At 39.9% G+C, this 21,879-nt stretch overlaps 1 protein-coding gene across 1 annotated transcript; it reads right to left on the bottom strand.

The window, feature by feature from the left end:
* Positions 1-5,033: 5,033 nt before the first annotated feature.
* On the bottom strand, positions 5,034-6,275 carry LOC134226215 (beta-1,3-glucan-binding protein-like). Its single transcript, XM_062706832.1, has 2 exons — positions 6,069-6,275; positions 5,034-6,009 (listed from the first exon to the last, which is right to left on the bottom strand). The coding sequence occupies exons 1-2, from the start codon at positions 6,273-6,275 to the stop codon at positions 5,056-5,058; spliced, it is 1,161 nt and encodes a 386-aa protein (XP_062562816.1). The 3' UTR covers positions 5,034-5,055.
* Between the last annotated feature and the right edge of the window lie 15,604 nt (positions 6,276-21,879).

Here is a 21,879-nt window from a genome sequence, read left to right on the forward strand (position 1 = left end):
ATCTCGCTGCACACCGGCCGCACGCGCATCTAAATCCTCATGAAGTGGATTTGGTTTGTTATTTTTCCCTCATTATATTTTTTTTCAGTAAAAAAATATGCTTGTACCACATTGTACTAACTGCAGCTGCGTTCGGGTGCAGTTAGTTTGAATTTTGGTATCTACGACCTGTAGAAAGAAAGGGCCAAATAATTACTGGTTCGCGAAGGTTTGCGGCATGTGGTTGTCAATGATCTGCCCCCGAAAACAGAAAGGACAGCAGCATGGATCGACAAAGACGAGCGTGCAGCCGCCACAATTGGTTACATGGTAATAGTAGTCAATTGCAACTTATCAAGAACGCCTCGTCTGTCAGAGAATCTTGGGACATCCTTCATGGCTATCACGTGAAGCAAACATCGGCTGGTAGAGTAGGTTTATTGAAACGCATGAGCTGGATGAGCAAGGTAATGTAGAAGAGCATTCGATAAGAATGGACGCGATGTTTGACAAGCTGGCGGAAGAAGGATGTGACATGGCAGATGAGTTGAAAGGCGCTTTCATACTGGCGAGTTTAGCAGAGTCGTTTGATGGTTTTGTAACGCTAATGGAAGGAATAGATGGAGGATATTCCATGAAATCATTGAAATTTAAGCTTTTGAGTACTATTACTAGACCCCCAATGTGTTGTATCGTCTTTCTAAGAAAGGTTCAAATGAACGAAAAATAGCTAGCATGTAATAAGATAGATTATTTATTTGGGAAGCATATCCCTGATTTGATAGCTATTTTGATACCAATTTTGTTTTCCTTATCCAAAAGAGGGTAATCAAGCCTTATTCCTAGTGGTCCCATCTGAAAGTTGGTTTCTCCACTGAACTCTTTATAAGTCTATCTTCGATAACAGTTACCTTTATCATAAAGAACAGGGAACAAGTCCAAGTTATGTTCCTGCTCAGGTGAGTAGACGGAATGATCAAACGTTTGCAACAGTGCAATTTTGAATAGACGATCCGTGCTCATCTCAATTCCTTCCTGTTTTATTAGAAAGCCGTTGGAGCAGCAGAGGTGCTACAAGTGGTCTTGGTCAATATTCTGCAAACGCTAAGGGAAATAGCTATGTGACGACGATCAGGATGTGGACTTTCTTGCATAAATGGCTCTGACGTTGTACAACCACGCATCCATTAACATCGGAATGATCACGACCCCCGGAAACTCAACGTAGCCAAAGACTCGATATCGTGTATCTGCGGAAAACCTAGAACAAAATTCTTCTTCTTCTTTTTCTTATTGGCATTACATCCTCCACTGGGATATTTCCGCCTCGCTGCTTAGTGTTCATTCAACACTTCCACAGTTGTCAACCGCGAGGTTTCTAAGCCAAGTTACCATTTTTGCATTCGTATATCATGAGGCTAACACGATGAAAGTTTTATGCACAGGGAGGTCGAGACAATTTCCAAACCGAAAATTGCCTAGACCGGCACCGGGAATCGAACCCACCCACCCTTAGTAAAGTCTTGCTTTATAGCCGCGCATCTTACCGTGTAACGCTGTTACAAAATTGAACAAGGTTGCAATTAAATTCTGATTTTAATTCGATTAACCATCTTTTCGTCTTTAAAGATTGATTAAATCGAAAGCCTCAGAATGCAGCCAGAATTGGAAATTTTTATTAAACGTCGCGCCTCCTAGTGGTTAATAGTTCAACCACTCTATTTCCTTATCCTGAGACAATTTTATGACCATTCACTGACTTAATTTGCTTGTTTGTCTGAAGAGTTCGTTTCTTGTAACGGCAATTGTTCTATTATCTTCAAAACTCAACAAAGAAATAAAGAAAAAATCTAATCAAGGGTCTTTCCGAGTCAAACAGTGATTTAGAGCGGACGTGGTCCCAGAATAAAGTGGAATTTGTAGTAAAGTGACGGTTAGCTGGTTGAAGAAATAGAGTGAGAGATATTTTTTTAAATTGTTGTAATACATTGTTTAATAGTTCTAGTATTCGGAAAATAATTAACTAGTGGAGATTGCAAAGGCCCAAGTGAGAGGAAATCAAGAATTCCTATGTGAGTTAGTAGAACCGCCATGATGATATTCAGAAATTAATGTAGATTTTGTGTCACGCTTTGAAGCTCTGTTGAAGATAGTAGCTGACGTCTATAATCAGCTAATCAGTGAATCTGCTGCTCGAGGCTCAGGTAAATGTGTTTGTGTGTTATATCCGGAATAAGATTGTGTCGTCCAAATGTTATGCAATGGTTTAATTTACACGTGTGCGCTTCTTTCTTTTCTCCGTGAAGGAACCTAAATCCTGAAGGTGAAGGTGTTTCTGCCGGATTCTAGACCCGGAAATAGGTTGTAGGGGGATTCGACCGCTTCGAGTCCTCTAGGTGGATCCGGAAGCTTGGCGGTTTGTAGCTTTAATCCTCATCGTCCGGCCAATGATACACCATCGCACCTACGGGCCAGGGAGAGATCCACGTCTCCCGAGAATTACCAACCGATCGCCAATTGTCGGAAGGATTCTCCATCTCGTTGGCCTCGAGACAGCTGGCAGTTCGACGCTAACCGATCTGCACGAGATAGTGTCGGCACACACTACGAGCGTACGCTACCCGCACCGCCGGGTGGAGACCAGCACCAGCACCAAGACGACTGACAGCCATCGGGTAGCCGATTGCGCACACGCATACTACCACCGAACTCATCGTCACCGTGCCCGATACGATCGCCAATACCGACGCTTCGTCGCCCCGGCGGCCTTGCAGTCATCGTAGCTCCGGCGGCAAACTCACCGCCAACCACTTTCGATTTCGTTGGTCCGGCGGCGTACTCAGCAGAGACTGCTCAGCCACCCCATCGTCGCATCCATCGTTGGACAACGCATGAGCTCGAGCGAAGCGAGCAGATTCAGGTCAGATATTTCCATATTGTAAACAGCGAGTATAGGGACCAAAGCAAAGCACGGCCGTGCAAAATTCCAATTGGAATCTATCTAGGAAGCTAGGAATTGAACGACAATATGAGCTTGTAAATTTGAACGTTGGCCTAGTCGCTCAAGAGGAAGAAAGAGTTTGGATTGGATTGGGTTTTGATTAATTTTGGGGATTATAATTGGGGATTTTTGAGAATTTGCTTGCCGTTGGGTCGATCTTGTGGTCGGATAAGGACGGGTTCGATTTGCGTCATTCCACGTGTATTTGATGGACTCGCCCTGAGTCTCACCGGGCAAACAATTCTTGCTGCTTCACATGCAGACGATCTGGTCGTCTGCTTGGCGCAAAAGTGAAGTTAGTTGAAGGAAAAACAGAATCGATTCCAACCAAATTCTGAACCGTTTCAACCGCTATGCTACAGTCAAACCTCCATGAGTCGATGTTCTATGACTCGATATCGACTCATGGAAGCAAATTATTCCATACTAAAAAATATTTTCTGGGTTACTGTGATGGTCCCTCCAAAGAGCTTTCCAAGGTTTTGCTACTCCACATCTCGATTTTTCCATGAGTCGATGGTCCCTTCAATATCGACTCATGGAGGTTTGACTGTATAAGAAAGGAGAGCCCCTGAGTGCAATTGAACAGCTTTCTTTGCCTAGTTTTGTCGTTTTTGCAAATATGGACCACACGAGAAAAGGCGGTTACGGTGAAGTAGTACATCTATGTTTCTCACGCGGAGAAGAGTCTAAACAGCCGACAGACCACGCTGCGAGTTCACGACACCACGATCTGCAACATTTAGACTCCTTCCAGCATCCTTCCAGATTTCAATACATTTTGTCGATTTCCAACTACCATTCTTCCATAAGCTCATGGAGTAGCAGGTTTAACAAAACATATAGAAATGCCGGTATCGCCACTCAGTGACGAGTAGCGTAAAACATGGTGCACGGAAGGTTGTTTTCTACACTTTTTACTTCTGGCGCCGACTGGGAGTAAATTTCGTCGATGTAAACATTCTGTCCCTCATTAATAGAAACTGCACAAAACAATTCTGTATGACTTTCTTTGTATTAAGCGTTTTGTATCAAATCTCGCGTGCAAACTGATCAGAGAATGTCATACTTGTTATGCAAGTTCATTGCATTAAGTTGGTTTATTTGGTTTCAATCGATACATGAAACGTGGATTATGATAGCCTTTGGTCGCGTCTTTCCTCATCTGGTTTATAGTCCAGATGGTTAGCGCGTCAGTCAAGATGCGCTAAGGTTCAATACCCGTCTTTGGTCAATTTTTTTGTAAGGTTGCTGAGGTTGTCGAAGTATACAGCATTTCACTCCTCAATGGAAATGTAAAATTAGATTCAAAGTAGACACAAACACATGATCAGTTTTTATTTTCTCGTGACCTAATACAAGGCCCTGCCGTTTACTTAATGCAATCTGTGCATTTGTCGCAAATTATGGCAAACGGTATAAAATTAGCATAATGTAAACAATTACAACCCTGTCAAAAGGGTAAGTAAACTCAGTTGAAATCAATTAAATTGACAAAAATTGAACATGTTCAAATTTCATTTCGTTAAAGTGAGCTGAACGCAAATGGCGCAATCTTCAAACTTAAATATACAAACATGTTGTCACTGATTCACTCTATTCTCAGGAATTTAAGTGAAAGCTTATTATTATACTGAATGAGGCTGGCTTGAAATCTTGTTCCGATCTAATCAACATATTTTTGACTGGTGACATCTTCCCAATGCATAATAGATATAACGCTCAACTGGCCTTTAAACCTTTTCGAGGAATTCTTAGCGGTTGTGCTCTCGTCAATGCCTGTTTTGATTATTTATTGAAATCAACATTTATTCCATGGCCAATAGTGCATCGGATACAAACTAGGATACCAGATCCAAATACACACTGTACACCCAGGTTTTTTTACACGGTTGGAATTTATTAATTTTCCGCTTAACCCGAACTTTCACAGCTTTTAAATACCACCTGAATTTTCTTTGATTTTTGTGAATTTTTCGTGGGGTTAACTCATTATTTTATTAACGCTGAAGGTCTTAAACCACCAAAACCAAACCATGTAAAAAACCTGGGTGTATTACCTTTATCTCGTCAATCTACAAAGCCCATACTCTGACGTAATCTATCTGGAAAGAAGAGTCCTTGCCTCTGTTTACGTTCATGTTCCAGGTCGATTGCCAAACTCCTCTACCATTCCAGAAATCGCGAGCCGCAGTTGGGGAAGTGTTTGCCCAAGGTTTACCTCGGGCACCATTGGTTGCTGGCGGAACATCCGGGAAGAATCCATTGGTTCCTCCGACGGCTAAGTTCATAATAATGTAGAACTCTTGGTCGAATGGAGCCATGTTGGATGAATGCTGCCAAGGATTTTCAGAAGCAGGAGATGTAGTAACGAAACCACCCTTGGCCCACCAACCCGTAGGGGCATCGTTTCTTCGAAGTACTTGATTGTCTACACTGAATGTGATATGATCTGGAGTCCATTCCAGTTGGTACAAATGGAAACCGTTGTTGAAACCTTGTCCGACAGCGGAATTTTTATAAGCAACTGTTGTTGCCCACCCATTTTGATCGGGATTAGGGCCAAAATGCAAGGTCGATCCAACTTGTTCAACACCGATGTGTACACCTCCATTACGATAGTCAATGTTACCACGCGATTCCATCAAATCAATTTCACCAGAAGCAGGCCACGATCCATATGCCTGTCGTTTCGGCAAAAGCCAAAGAGCCGGCCATAGCCAGTCCCCTGTTGGAACCTTTGCTCTAATTTCCAGACGGCCATACTTAAAGTTGAACGCTTCCACAGATCGTACTCGGGCGCTTTTGATCGGGTTGACAATATTGTTGACATTACCTGCGCGTTCACAACCCCAGAAGAACGGACCAGTACAAAGATCCGCCGGCTGTCCTCCGTCAATGTTCAAAGTTCCGCTGGTCAAGAATGCATCACCGGTATCGTCAGCAAGTAGAGTTGGGCGGATATAGAAAATACCATTTTCGCAGTAGGAGTTTGCTCGATTGTTTGTGTACCATTGGAACTCCCAATTCTAAAAATCAATATTCGAATTAACAAAGGAATGATTAGTTATTTAAAAATAAAACTTACGCCACCGCCAGCCAGGGTATTTTCATGTTCCCACTTTTCAAAATCCAAAAAATCGAAGTTATCTTCGAAAATAAGATCTCCAGAACAGTATGGGCCTGCACGGGCTTGGCTTCCACTAGCAGTTGTTTGTGAGGTCACACACCTTGGGGCACTTTCATCGGCAAGTGCTACTGCTACAAGACACGCGAGTATTAAAACGAGCTTCATTCCGAACAAATTTGGCGCAGCAAGAGCACTAATAGACATTACCTGAAGAGTTCGCTTTTATACCATACGATAATCGAAATATTATCTTATCAATTACAAACAAACAGATCAATCTACGGTACGTCTTTTGTTGTAAATCATTTTGGAACCCAGTAGACTGTTTGCCCATTCAGATCCAGTAGTTCATTCAATGATACGGTTCCTGAACTACGCGCCGAACACCGGACACTATTGGGTTAGAATCCACACAGCCCCACATGATGATTTTTGTTTTTATACAAGAACACCTTGCTACGATGCACGCTTGCGATTTTTTAACGCCCCGCTTAGATAAGTGGGAGCGCGTATTCATTGCCTTATATGATGAGGGGAATATCTATCGTACTTGCGTGAATGCGGCGTTCAAAAACGCACTTGTGCATTGAGTTCTTGACCGAATGGAATTGATAATGAAATAAATCTATATATAGGATTCAGACAGACAGATACAAATTCTAATCAATCCGCCGATTTAATAAATTGGGTCCGAATTAGCGCTACCGTCAACGGGGCTGATCAATGGGCCTGATCAATGGGCCTGAGGTGCGATTGGGCCATCTTAGGGGTAGTCTATAGGTCGGATAACGAAAACATTATGTTTCAGTTTTTTGTACGAGAATACATTAATTCCATGAGACACTGGTCCATATCACCCTTATTTGGACATTATCACACTCGATGACAATATGAAGAAAGTTATGCGATTGTAAATCTGGAGATTCTCCTGATTGAGAATCTTTTCGAATTTCATCTATAGTTAATGACCAGACTGCATTTTCAAAGTTATACTTAATACTTATGTAGCCTTACAAACATATTTATATTTTTTGTTAGGCCAAAATATATGAGGAATGTACTTTTAATGTTTGCAGAGTTTTAAATCAGTGACGCAATCCAGAGAGGCGTTCCGCGTTTCGCAGGACGCTTGCGGGTTACATTCTCAATCGCTTAAGAATGTATCGAGAAAAAGCGTTGAAAAGTTATGTCTATGAATTGGATTTGAAGTTTATTCAACTTCATTCATCTAAGCTATATCATTCTGCCCATTTCATTTGTATGCTGATGATTGTCAGGTATGCATATCTGGAGTCCTAGAACGTATAAACGGACTAGCATATCAGAACAATACTGACATCCGTATATACTTGTGTGATGTTGCTGCAGCAGTTTGGTGTTAAATGCGAAGAGAACTCAATTTATTATTTTCCGCACTAAACGTACTAATCTAACAGAAACCCCATTAGTAGTACAGTATTGACCCGATTTTGTCACTCCCCGATTTTGTCTGCTACCGATTTTATCACGTCTTCGACCCGACTTTATCACGTCCCGATTTTATCACGTTTTCGACCCGATTTTGTCACTCGGAAAAATTTTGAAAATTTTAGTCGTTATTTTTATTTTTGTAAAAATATCACAAACAACAATGTTTTTTATTAAATAACTGTCGCCATCGGTGGTTTATTATGAAATATTTCTGAGTACCTGTCAAGAATTTTGTAAACCTTTTCGACGAGAAATTACGGGTTCCGTTTATGTCATTCGTCTTTCCAAGGCAATGTATAGCTGATTCATATTTGTGATACAAATTGAAAAATTGAATATAAAAAAAAATCTGATTTTGTCACATTTTCTATATCACCCCAAAATGCCCCAGGATGTTGAACTAACATTCCTTCCCTTCTTTCCGTGATTGCAAGGCGTAGTCAGGTAAAAATTTGCTACTGTATAGGAAAACGTACCAATTCCAAGTACCAATTTGCGACAATATACAGTAGATTGCTTGCAAGAATGCTGGACACCAACCCTGCAAAGATGGTGTTTGCTTCCGATCCGGCAGGTACGAGACGGCGTGGAGCGCAGCGAGCGAGATGGGCAGACCTGGTGCAAAACGACTTGGCGAGCGTGGGGCGTATTCGAGGATGGATAGAAGCGGCCTCGAACCGTGTATTGTGGCGTCAAATTGTTGATTCAGTGTTATCTGTTTAGATGTTGACTAAATAAATGAAAATACAGTAGATTGCTCAATTCAGCATTGTATAGCCACACGATTTGTACAATCACATATGCTATGCTATTTTCTATTTTATCACCCCAAAATTCATTAGGAGGGTGATAAAATCGGGATATTACTGTTGTTGGAAAAGATTCTAAATTTGAGACTTCTAATGGGTAATAACTTGAATTGGAATTTTCAAATTAATTCCGTTTGTAGTAAGGTTTACAGTACCCTACATTCACTTCTTATGTTGAGACACTGTACTCCACAACATTCGAACTCAATTGACCTTTCCCGTCACAAATTTTATCTTATTTAAGGTTATTATAAATTTTCCCAAAGAACCCTTATTTTTGACGCCTCTAAGTATTTTTAAAATTAAAACCAAAAGTGAAAAGTGCTGTTTTTATCAACCCCGTGAAACAAGCACTAGTTCTTGAAGCCACCGTTTGTTGGTGTAGCGCTAGTGCTGTTCTTGAAGTTTAAAGCTCCGTTCATATTGTACCCGTACATTTCGCGCGGGTATTTAATTATGTATCGCAAAATGATTTTCGATCCTGAAAATTTTAAATTTCAATAACTTAAGTTGTATTGTTCTGTTTTCGTCATTTATCCAGCATTTTACGTGCGGTAATAGCTGCCACAATATAATTATCATCAAAATCAGCCGAAATTATCACCGAAAAAAAAAATATAATTTCGATAGCCGCCACAATTTAACATGTTCTGGTAAGGTGCAATCTATTTGACGTTTGTCTTGTGTCGTTTGTCATCGCAGCGATCATCATCATCCTCATGAATTCATCATTATTAGCGAATAAAGGTTGCATGAAGAAGAAGGATTCGAAGGATAATATTTGAAAAAATTGCTCGGGGAAACATACGGGAAGTTTTTTAAAACTCTTCTCAAACATTTTAGGAGCAATTTAATTAAAAACGGTTAGCAGTACGGGCTAGACTTTCCTTCTACTGCATAATAAACGCAATTTAAAGATTTCAAGTTTTATTTTGTGATATCACACTTGATACACAGTATGAAAAAAGTCCAACCGCGTACTGCTTTCAGTTTTTAATCAAATTATTTCTAGACATTCCACTAACAGAGCTAAAGTCCTTCGAGAAATAAGTTTATCAGAATCCAAATCAAAGTCCATCTCATTTACCGAAAAATTAGAGTAAGCAACTTGATTTGGACCTTCCTGTCAACATTTTCTTGATATCTGAACTAAAATCATGACGCTGCTGAATCCCGCATGGTCTATATGCAAATAAGATGGCTGCGAATGTGTTTTGAAATTTGGATGGAATATTAATGAAATGTTAATGAAATCAAGAAGGCAAGCGTTACAATGCGTTACGCTTCAAATTGCATACATCATTGAATATCTCAGAACGAACACAATCATTACATGTTGGAATTGCACATTTAAATCGCAGCAATCTTCTCATTGATGCATGTCAATCGAAAGATAAAGCCCCAAACGCAATACAACGGAACGGCGATGGAAACGGAAAATTTGACAGTTAGCCCATATATTTTCTGTCAAATTTGCCGTTTCCGTCCCTGTTCCGTTGTATTGTGTTTGGGGCTTAAGACTTTACTTTAGCTCAAATGACCTGTGCATATTGAAAATTCATTTTTGAACAGACCAAAAGGGGTGTCCAAATTGTGTACATTTGGGGTTCCAAAAGATGTTGCACTGTCCAAAACGAAGAATATTTTCATTTCAGATAGTTGAAAATCTCAGCGATTTATAAACATCCAATGCCCATTTCAAAATTCCTTTTCATAAATAAGACTTTCATATATCAAATTATGTGACCTTAATTTTAAAATTAAAAAATCACTTAAATAAAGGAGAAAAAAAAATGAAATTATGTGATTTTGGCTCTCATTTGGAAGATATAAGCGGATATTGGGTAGCACTTCCTCTAGGGGTTCAAAATAAAACATTTACCGTAAACTTGAAAGTGCCAGTTCGAAGATTAAAAAAAAATACCCAGTCTTAAAAAAGGCTGGTACACCCCCCAAAACCATTAAAACGTAAATCTATCAAAAGTAAATTCCTTCACAAATAATTATCCAAATTCTATCACAACTGTTCAGATATCGACATGGGTATCAGGCAGACTTGACAAATTTGTTATTATTAATAAATTGGAATTTGTTATTGTAACAAATGCAGTGCTGATAATTTTTGCGCTATAGCGAAACATGTGTATCTGAAATGAACGATTCAGCTATAGAGATAATTGCAATAAATTTATGAAACATATGTTAGACGGTGCGCTTTTTCTTTCAACAACAGCCTAAAATCGAGCCTAAAATACTGTTTATTTATTTTTTATTCGAATTAAATCGATCCTCGAGCGATATTGTCGCATGCGTCACTGTGTTCCGTGCTTAAAGCCGAAACTTGACAGCTAGCACCAAGTTTAGCACCAAGTTTTCGGCTTCAATCATATTGTATGCAGATGACAGCCGTTTCAGGGGGCTGGTTTTATAAGAACATCGGGTGATTTTTTCAGGCCCGTTCACACGTGCAGCACTTTTTCGGTTTTTGTTTTCAATTTTAAAAATAGTTGAAGGCTTCAAAAAAATTGGGTTCTTTGGAAAAGTTGACCTTAAATAAGCCAAAAAATCGATTGAGACACTAAAACGAAATACAATTTTTGACGGGAAAGGTTATAGCTATAGTTCGCTCCGTGTCACATACCCGGTGGGGGTTATTCAGCCCCACACCGGTGTTTAATTCTGATTTCTTCTGCTTTTGGTCAAGCATTTCCTTATCAGAGCTGCCCCCTGCTTCAGCTTCGCGTTGTAGTTTCCCTTTTCTTCGCCTATCCTTCTCGTTTTCAGTCGGCTTCCACCAGGTATCTGGCACCCCCAATCCTACCCACTACGTTTGACAATAGCCAACATCTTTGAGTTTCCCATTGTTCGGTTGAAATTGGGTTTCCCACTGACAATTCTATTTTGTAAACAAACCACTATTCCGAATTGATTTTTTCCAAATAGACGTAATTATTTTTCATCATTTTTCGAGAACTTGTGCGAAAGTATGAATGCGAGGTGTATTTCAACAAGAATATTGATGCCTTTAATAATTTTTCATATTTTGATCGGCATCAAGCGCTCTATTTCGCCAAAATATGATGATATTTAAAACATATTTTCAATGGCAGGTTTTCGACGACTATGATTACGCCTTCGTATTAAATTAATCGATGATTTTGATACAGGCATCGGAAACATGGCCGCTTCGCAGACCCCTGGCTTCCACAGCTTCACCACTGGAGTGATGCATGCGTTCTCGTGGCAAGTTTGTTTTCTCCCATTGTTGCTTGAAAGTCTCGTTGGATTTCACGTCTGATGCATAAGTTTCTAGCGTTAGAGCGGTTAGAGCAGGTGACTGGGCACTGGTCTCGGGCCTCGGTGTACGTCAGATTCGTTTTCGCGCGGACTGTTGATGTTCATTTGGCGTCTTCTTTCTGGACATTTCGAGTCGGTGGAACTGTGCCCTTCTGTTCTACAACTAGCACATCTTATGTGTTGCTAGCATTGTTCATAATCCATTTCCTCTTCGTGGCGGTTGCCACACTGTCATTTCAACGGCGTGAGCCATTGCAATTGATAGTCCGGTAGTCGTACCTCAAACAGTTCTCACAAAGATCAACTTTCTTGATGAATGGTAGCACGCGAACAATGCAGGAAAACAGTCTCGCCTTTTCAGGGAGCTTGTTAGTGCGGAATGTCACACTGACAGCCAGTGATGGGAAATGTCAAAAAATGTCATGGCATTGCTATTACTAATTTCTTAATAACTTTTTTCAAAAGTCATTTACAGTTCGGACTTTTTGATTAACATGTAGTACTTAAAGGGTCCTATAAATTTGTCGAACAGATCATTGTTCTAAATACAAAGTGAGAGCCATGAGAGCGAGATTAGAAAAATGTCACGGAATGTCATGACATTAATGTCATTCGACACTAATTCGGCTCTCACGCCTCCAATATCATATTTAGAGAAATTACCTGTTAGAAAAAGATTTCGGGTCCTTTAAGTGCTACATGTTTATAAGGAAAACATAAATGTAAATGACTTGTGAGAAAAGTTATTAGCAAGTTAGTCCCATGACATCGATATGACATTTCCCGTCACTGCTGACAGCACTTAATGGTATTTTGTTTCCGTTGCTGAATCGATGTAACCGGCGGATTTGCAGTACCGGGACTTCGCGTTCCAGGTCGTTTTCAATTTCTTCTTCCGTGAGATGTACTGGATCTCCTGTGATTTTTCCGGTGATCGAAATCAGATGGGTTGGATTGTATGCTCGGTAGTATGTGCATTCGGTGTTCAGTAAATTCGCCTTTTTTTTTACCAGTTCATTTATTTGGTAGGCTCAGTCGTGTGTGACACTTTGCGGAGCCGCAATTCTCAAGTATGATATTTTTACATGGTATATCATCTTATCTTAACAGTTAGTTGGGAGGGGACATAGACCATAATACTCGTGGCGACTCAAGGTTAAAAATCTTAATACAGGACGGGCGGGGTAGGGATTTGGGTTTAGGTTATTTCGGCTGCTCATCCGGGCGTTTGACGTTGAACGTTGAAAACGATTTTGCGTGGCGACGTGCTCGATTTTGGTTCGTCAGGGAGCATCTTCCGGATGGCCAGAGCTTCGGGGTACATGGTACAGAGAAACAGAATCGGAAAAGAAAAAAAAACTGAGAAAGAGAAGAATATAGGCATTAAACTTTGATGTCAGCCAAGCAAAGGAAAGCATAGATGGCCTGCATATATATCACATTGCGATCTCCCAAAACGCCTCTTATATCCCGGAAGGGTTATTGTTTACCTCGGGCCACAAGGGTGTCCAATAGTTGCTCTCTGGAGGCGTCATTTTCCGAGCAATACCAAACTACGTGATCGATGTCATCGTAACCGGCTCCGCACTAGGGTAGTTCACATTTCAAAAATGTTCGAAAATTCCAACTCCCATATGTCTATAAGAATCATTTTGATAATATGGGAGTCCTGGCAAAATTTCAGGCAATTCGGTGGCCATTTAGGGGTGGCGCGAGGTCAATTTATGTTTATATGGATATTTGTATGGGAAAAACTTAAAATTTATTCAAATCCTCCTACAACTCTTAAATCGTCATGAATTCAAATAAACATTCCCAACCTCCATTTTTGGAGTCTGTTTGAGCTTAACCAGTGGGTAACTCATTAATTTTAATTTATGTTTCCACTGCTACGTTGAGGCTAATTACACCATTTTAGCCATTTATCTCATATTCACGCTGTCAATAGAACCGCTCAATCCACTCATAACTAATGTGTTATCCGGAGGTCTCATTTATATAGATTCCAAAAAGAGAGGTTCGGGATGTTTATTTGAATTCATCACGATTTGACAGATGTAGGGAGACTTGAATATTTTTTAGTTTTTCTCATACAAATTTCCATATAAACATAAATTGACTTCGCGCCACCCCTAAATGGCCACCGAATTGCCTGAAATTTTGCCAGAACTCCTATGTTATCAAAATGATGCTAATAGACATCTGGGTGCTGCGGATAGAGCCGCTTTTCTGCGCTCAAGCGAGCAGAGGGATATTTTGAAATCACTTCCATAAACTAAATTATTTTGCAGTTACTTGGCTGTCAAACATTTCCCGCTCTTCGAATTTCTCTTTCCACGCTGCACGAGGGCGCACAAATGCGCTAGACTCTACATGACCTTACGATTGTTTACATACATTGATGCTCCAATCAGCTGCTGAATCTCGTGAAATTTCGTAACGAGTCCTTTTTAATTGCATTCCCACTAATTTTCCACTCGAAATATAATGTGAGAATATTTGTTACAAAGAATACAAAACTCAAACAAAGTTTATTTTTATTTTTTCCCAAAATAATAACAATACTTCTCAATATTAGATCAGAAACGAACATAACCACAATCTTCAATGTTTGGCTCCGGCACAATAGAAAATTTTGGCTTCAGTTTGACAACCAAATCGATTCTATCCGCACCACCCAGATAGACATATGGGAGTTGGAATTTTCGAACATTTTTGAAATTTGAACTGCCCTACTCCGCACCTACATAGGTTGCTATCGACCAGGTTTATTCTGTAGAGATGTGTGTTTAGTGAATAGTGATTGGACATAAGCCTCGACATCGTGCGAATGAAGCCTCGACTTAAGTCCTCACCTCTGAACCACGCTCGCGCAGAAACTTTAGGAACTATGGAAAATAGCCACCGTCCAAGTTCATTGTGTGACCAAATCATTTGCCAATTTTGAAGAGTACTCTGACGGACTAATGGGAAAACTCGTTATTCGAGATTTGTCTATCATAAACTTCACCTTCCTGTGCGCCCACCTTTGCTAGCGAGTCCGCCTTCTCATTGCCATAGATTAGGCAATGGGATGGGACCCATACAAAGGTAATCTTGAATGATCTTTCGACCAAATCACGCATCTGCTCTCTTATAGTTGTAAGAAAGTAAGATGCGTGCTTAACAGGTTTCATCGACCGGAGTGCCTCGATAGAACTAAGACTATCCGGGAAGATGAAATAATGGTCTACGGGCTGATTGGAAATTATCCCCAAAGCGAAGTTAATTGCTGCCAGCTCAGCAACATAAACCGAACACGGTTCCTGAAGTTTTCGGAATGTGGTTGAACTTACGTTGAAAACACCGAAGCCAGTGGATCCGTTAATGCGAGAGCCATCAGTGAAATATCTGTTATTGCAATTGACATGTTTATATTTTTCAGAAAAAATGGAGGGAATAGATATTTGTCGAAGATGATCTGGTATTCCTTGAATAGCGTGTTTCATGGACAGATCGTATTCAATTGAGGAACTGTCGTTGACGAAGTGAACTCGAGGTGGATTATAACATGGAAGACAGAGATCTGTCGATCTGTAGTTGAGATAGACTCGCAGGTACCTTGAACGATGAGCCAGTTCAAGCATATTATCGAAGTTTTCTAATACAAGTGTGTTACTTGTTCCACATTTGATCAGTATTCTTAGTGAGAGCTCCCAGTAACGGTGCTTTAAAGGAGTGACTCCAGCAAGCACCTCCAGGCTCATGTTATGCGTTGAATGCATACAGCCAAGAGCAATACGCAAACATCGATATTGAATTCGTTCCAATTTGATCAGGTGGCAATCAGCTGCTGAGAGGAAGCAGAAAGAGCCTTACTCTAAAACAGAGAGAATAGTCGTTTTATATAGTTTGATGAGGTCTTCCGGGTGAGCGCCCCACCAAGTTCCAGAGATAGAACGGAGAAAATGGATCCTTTTTCGGCATTTCTCTAACAAATAATCAATATGGGTTTTCCAGGTACACTTGGAATCAAACCAGACCCCAAGGTATTTAGAAGATAAAGATTGGTTTATGTCATCTTTCAACAGCTTTAGTTTCAGTTGAGCTGGGTACCGCTTCTTAGTAAACACTACCAATTGAGTTTTTGCGGAGAGAACTCGATCCCTAAATGTCTGGCCCAAACAGTCAGCTTATTTAGGGAATTTTGCAATGGTCTTTGCAGGACATTTGCACATGAACCTCTTAGGGAGATCACGGCATCATCTGCATGTTGTCTAAGCATGCATTGTCCTTCCAAACAATTGTCAATATCTTTAACATAGAAATTGTAAAGCAAGGGACTTAAACATGAACCTTGAGGAAGGCCCATGTAGCTATTTCTGGAAGTTGTCAGAGTGCCGAGAGTAAAGTTCATATGTTTTACTGACAACAAATTGTACAAGAAAATATTCAAAATAACGGGTAATCCACTACTGTGCAAATTTTCCGACAGTACTTCTATGGAAACAGAATCAAAAGCGCCCTTAATATCCAAGAAAACTGAAGCCAGTTGCTCCTTGTGCGCGTAGGCCAGCTGTATATCTGAAGAGAGCAACGCTAGACAGTCATTTGTTCCTTTACCTTTTCGAAAACCGAATTGAGTATTTCACAGTAATGCATTTTGCTCGACCCAATGGTCAATTCTTGAAAGGATCATTTTCTCCAATAATTTCCTCATGCACGATAGCATGACGATCGGTCGGTATGAATTGTGATTAGACGCTGGTTTCCCAGGCTTTTGAATAGCTATTACTTTGACCTGTCGCCATTCTGGGGGCACAATGTTGTACTCCATGAAACAGTTGTACAGGTCAAGTAATCGTCTTTTAGGGAGGTTTTTAAGAAGATTGAATTTGATATTATCGCATCCCGGAGAAGAATTGTTTGATGAAAGAAGAGACATAGAAAGTTCCAGCATTCAGAATGGTCCACCCAAAGAACCGGGATCAGTGACTGATTCTCGAAATAGCGGTTCTGCTGGTACGGAATCTGGGCAGACCTTTTGCGAAGTTGAATATCCATCGATTGGAGTATTCTTCACTCTCATTGGTGGAAATGCGGTTCCGCATGTTGCGGGCCGTTTTCCAAAGTGTTGTCATTGAGGTTTCTCGTGATAGTCCCTCAACAAAACGTCGCCAGTAGCTACGTTTTTTAGCCTTGAGAAGATTTTTGAGCTTTCTTTCAAGCCTCAAATACTCTTCGAAAAGCTCGGACCTTCCGTGTTTACGGAAAGCCTTGAAGGCATCAGATTTCTCGGAATACAACTTAGTACATTCATCATCCCATCCAGGAGTGGCTGGTCTTCTTATGACAGATGTACTTGGAACGCGTCGTTTCTGAGCTTCTAGTGCGCTTTTATGAATCAATTCGGTAAGGAATCGATACTCATCCAGTGGAGGAAGAATATCAGTTGATTCAATACCAATTTTTACCGCCGATGCATTTTTTTGCCAGTCAATGTTTTTCGTGAGGTCGAAAGGAACATTAACTGGCACTGATCGTTGATAGCCGCTTTTGATTGTGGTGACTATCGGCATGTTGTCACTACCATGGGGATCTTGGATTACCTTCCACGTGCAATCTAATGATAGTGAATTAGAGCTTAAAGACAGATCTATTCGACTTTCCTGACCTTGAGGTCCTATTCGAGTTACTTCGCCTGTGTTCAAAATATTCAAGTTGAAATCGTCGCACAAATCATAGAAAATAGGCGCTCTGTTATCGTCTCTAGTTTCGCCCCATGCAATACCATGTGCATTCATATCACCCAGTATTAAAACTGGGGATGATAAAAGAGAGACTGCGCTCCAAAGATGCCGACGATTAAGTGAGGCATTTGGGGGAATATACACTGAAGCTATGCAAAGGTCTTTATTCTTTACATTTACTTGGCAAGCGACGATTTCTAAACCATTAACAGTCGGAATGGGAATTCTGTAGAAAGTGTGACATTTTTTGATTCCCAAAAGAACGCCACCATAGAGTAGAGTGGGGCAAGAGTGCGCGTGGGGTAAGAGTACGTTTTGGAATTTTTGAAGTAGTAAAAAAAGATAAACTAGCAGCACTGCATCAGTTCGACAGGTATTCTGGCCAACTATTATCATGTGTAATTGTAAACGATTTGAATAAACAACAAGGGAGATATGGAGTTAGATAACTTTTTGGTCAGTTTGCTAAAAATAATTGGATTTCCGCAACTAGTATTTCATTACCATATATACGTTCAATCAGGTGAACATTATACCATTTCGATAACCTATTGTATAGGGTACTTTATGGTACAGAACACCAATCCGGTTGGTTTTCCAAGAAGTCAAAACCATTACTTGAATAATTTTTGGGACTGTGGGGTAAAAGTACGCAGGAACCGGTGGGGCAAGAGTACGCATATGAATCTTCAAGTTATGATGTCAAACCCGTATCTCCGGCCGAAATAAGACTTCTTCCAAAGCGTAAAGATCCACAACTAAGAAAAAAGGGACAGAATTCGAAAATATCACAAGTTTTTAGGAAAAGTTGAAGTAATTCGATGTTAGAAAGGACTTAGCGAACAAAGCACTGAAGCAAAATAATGAAGTTGTATTAGGACTTATTGTTATACACCTAAACATAGTACGAAAACACAATTTCATCTAAATGATAATTTCATTTAATCAAAAGAAACATTCATAAATTACGCAACGTTTAGCTGGGAGTGGTTGCGAGATGTATGACGATCATTATAATTTTTGAAGGATTCATACAAATAGTGTAAGATAGGGGGGGAGGGGTCATGAAATAGCCAAATTTTACGTTACGTGATTGGTGGACTGTCTTTAAGGAAAATGCCTTTGTATACGCCACGCGAAACCTGATATATATTTTTACCTCTGTAGTTTTTTGTATATATTTTGTTTTTCGTATGAAGGTGCACATTTTTAGGACCCCCTCCCCCTTTAAGAGTTACGTAATCTTTAAATATTCCCTAATATATGCTCATTAAACATCAATTAAATGTTATTAACTCTTATTTGTGTTAATATATACTTAAAGCACATGATGGATAAATGCGTACTCTTACCCCACCCGATGCGCACTTTTACCCCACCGGTGGGGTAAGAGTACGTTATTCACTTGTCTTGCAATAAGGGTTCTACTAAAACGAAGCTCAATAATTTCAATATTTTTTCCACTGGGTAACATAAAGGAAGAGTAGGGGAACTGTTCCATTTTCCATCTCACTGAACATATATTCATCTCATCGCGAAACAAAGAAATACGGCACCAATTTCGTCGCTTCTTTTTGCTAACATGCGTGCTTACTGCTGAAAAAAATCAGAAAAATAATAAACAAACCAAATACCTTTTCATTGCTTTGTTTTTCGTGAGACCAATATCGGAGCTATGAGATGAAGTCTAGTAGCAGTAACCCTATATGAATCATCGACACTGATTTGATATGCAGAAGCTTGCTTCATAAGGGCCACATGATCGATTGAAAACTAAGTGCGTACTCTTGCCCCACTCTACTCTAATGATTATTCTGATCTTGGCGAATAATGTTAAAATCGTGGAAGTTGATTTCATCTTCAGAAGAAAGCCATGTTTCACGGAGTGCAAATATATCGCAATCGGAGTTGCGAATTAAAAACTTAAACACGTCCAATTTATGTTTCAGACTATGACAGTTCCACTGCAGCACAGTGATTGTATCTTGTATGGCCGTATTATCCATCGAAAGATACAAGTCCTGCAAAAAGGGGCCATGAAACAATCAATTGCTTCAGATAACTTTCAACTGTTGGAATAAAGAGGTCAATGATTGGCCTCAATGAATTCGGAATATTGAATAAGTTCAAAATACGATCCACAAGGTCCTTAAAGAATATCAATCCTCGCTTGGACGAGATTCTTTTCTTGGAAGTGCGAGTAGCAGTTTTCTGCTCAGAGATATTCCTTGACTGATGTTTCCTTGTAACATCAGTTTTAGGCAATGGCGGGAATGTCTTACTGCAATATGGGTCAAAAGGAGCAGTATAGACAGGTTGCTTCGGAATTTTAAATAATCCCCCATTACCATCAGATTTAGGCAAGCTTCTAGGGATGATTTTTGTTTTCTTACGGCGCAATCCCGGGGAAGACAGTTTCTTCCTCTTTTCGGGTACGTGTACCTCCGCAGAATCATCCATATCGGCTACGTCAGAGTCCGATTCGTCTATGGAAATGACATCATAAAAATCACTTACTTGAACGGCAGCTGAAATAGCAGCCGTTGCGTTGGCAGTTGCGGATGTGTCTTGCGACTTCACCATTTCTGCATACGACTGCTTAGAGCGCTGTACTAACGAGCGCTTAACTTTTTGGGTGCGCTTTTTGTACACCGAGCATTCTTCATTCTTGCAAACCATGGGGAGGGTCCATGCCACAATAAGCGCACTTTGTAACTTGTTGTTGGCAGGACTCCTCCCTATGCTTTTCAAAACATTTGCCACAACGGGGCTTGTTGTCGCAAAACTCGGCAGTGTGCCCCAACTGTTTGCAGTTGGTACAATTGAAAACTCTGGGTACAAAAAGACGCACCGGAAACAACATATTTTCGATATCTACATATTTTGGGAGTATCGAACCGGCAAACGTTACCCGTAGCGAACCTGACTTCGAATATAATTTTTTACCATCTACCATAGCTGCTGAATGCAATTCCTTGCAGTCCAGAATATCCACGGTAGACTACAGGGCATTCTTTAAGTAAATTCGCCTTGATGAAGTTGTTTAGCAGCACGATGACTTTGAATCGGCCGACATACTCACTATGGGGGATCCCCATACAAGCGAGCGGTCAAAAATAAAATTGGACTTTTAAAGTGATTTTCCACTTAGTTTTAGCTGTGTATGGTCGAAATAGCATGAATATACAATTTCCAACCCCCCCCCCCCCTTTGGGGATCGTCTATGAATTACGTAATTATTTTTTTCATAGGTTCGATTAACGTGACAAAGCAAACCTATTTGGGAAGTTGAAATTTCGTGCGTTTTCTTAAGGAGAAGGAAGGGGGCTGTACAAAAACTAAGTTCAGCAATTTATGGACATTATGGCGGCGATCATGTTAAATGACATTAATTTCATGACATTCCGTGATATTTTTTGTTCTCACTCTCATGCCTCACAATTTGTATTTAGAACAATTTGTTTGACAAAGTACTAGGATCTGAAGGATCATAAAGCATTAAATGTTAATCAAATAATCAGAATTGAAAATAACTTTTGAAAAAGGGTATTAGCAAATTAGAAATCGCAATCCATGACATTTTTACGTGTACAAGTTATTCAAAAAATGAGATTAATATATTCTCAAAAAATGTGGACATTCATTGTGGAATGTAAGAATGCTCCATTCTTCCGAAAAGCAAAATTCTTTTAATTTAAATAACAACACTATTTGAATTACTTTTGATTTGTTTTCATGATTTCTACAAGTTATATACAGCATCATTCTTTTTCTGTGTCAAGGTTTAAGTCTTCAATGATATTTTCTTCAATTCCATCAACGATGGAAGATGAGATAAATTCATCTAAAGTATTAGAAGATAAAGAACTTTTGAAAATCTTCAAATATTACAAAATTACGCATGGCATAAGAATAACTAAGTGAAAAATTTTTTCCAACGTCTCCTCGTTATCCAAATCGAGCTTAAAATGGATCTGATTCATGTAAGGCACGAAGGAAAATGTCAACATTTGCCTCTCTTGATCATTTTCTTGCATTATGAGTTCTAAATTTCTTCAACTGTTTATATTGACTTTCCGCTGGTTGTTCAGCCAGTGAACCTCAAAGTGTAGATGAGTGAATAAATATTTCCCTACCATTAGCCAGACATTCATGAACACTAGCAGGAATTTCATACGCTCCGTTCTAACTAAGATATTGTTCGTCTTTACTTTTGCAATAAACATGTCGGGAATTATTGATTCCAGGAGATTTATAAATATTTACATATTATGAAATCTCATATTTAGTTCTCCATCAGTAGCTAATGAATAGCTCAGAAAATTAGGTTTAGAGAATGACTCAAACCACTCAAGCCCCAAACGCATTTCAGCGGAATGGCGACGGAAACAGTAAAATTTGACAGGAAATATATGAGCGAACTGTTAAATCCTTCCGTTACCGTTGTGCTGCATTGCATTGGGG

The sequence above is a fragment of the Armigeres subalbatus genome, chromosome 3, assembly GCF_024139115.2.
Source record: "Armigeres subalbatus isolate Guangzhou_Male chromosome 3, GZ_Asu_2, whole genome shotgun sequence".
NCBI classification, from domain to species: Eukaryota; Metazoa; Arthropoda; class Insecta; order Diptera; family Culicidae; genus Armigeres; species Armigeres subalbatus.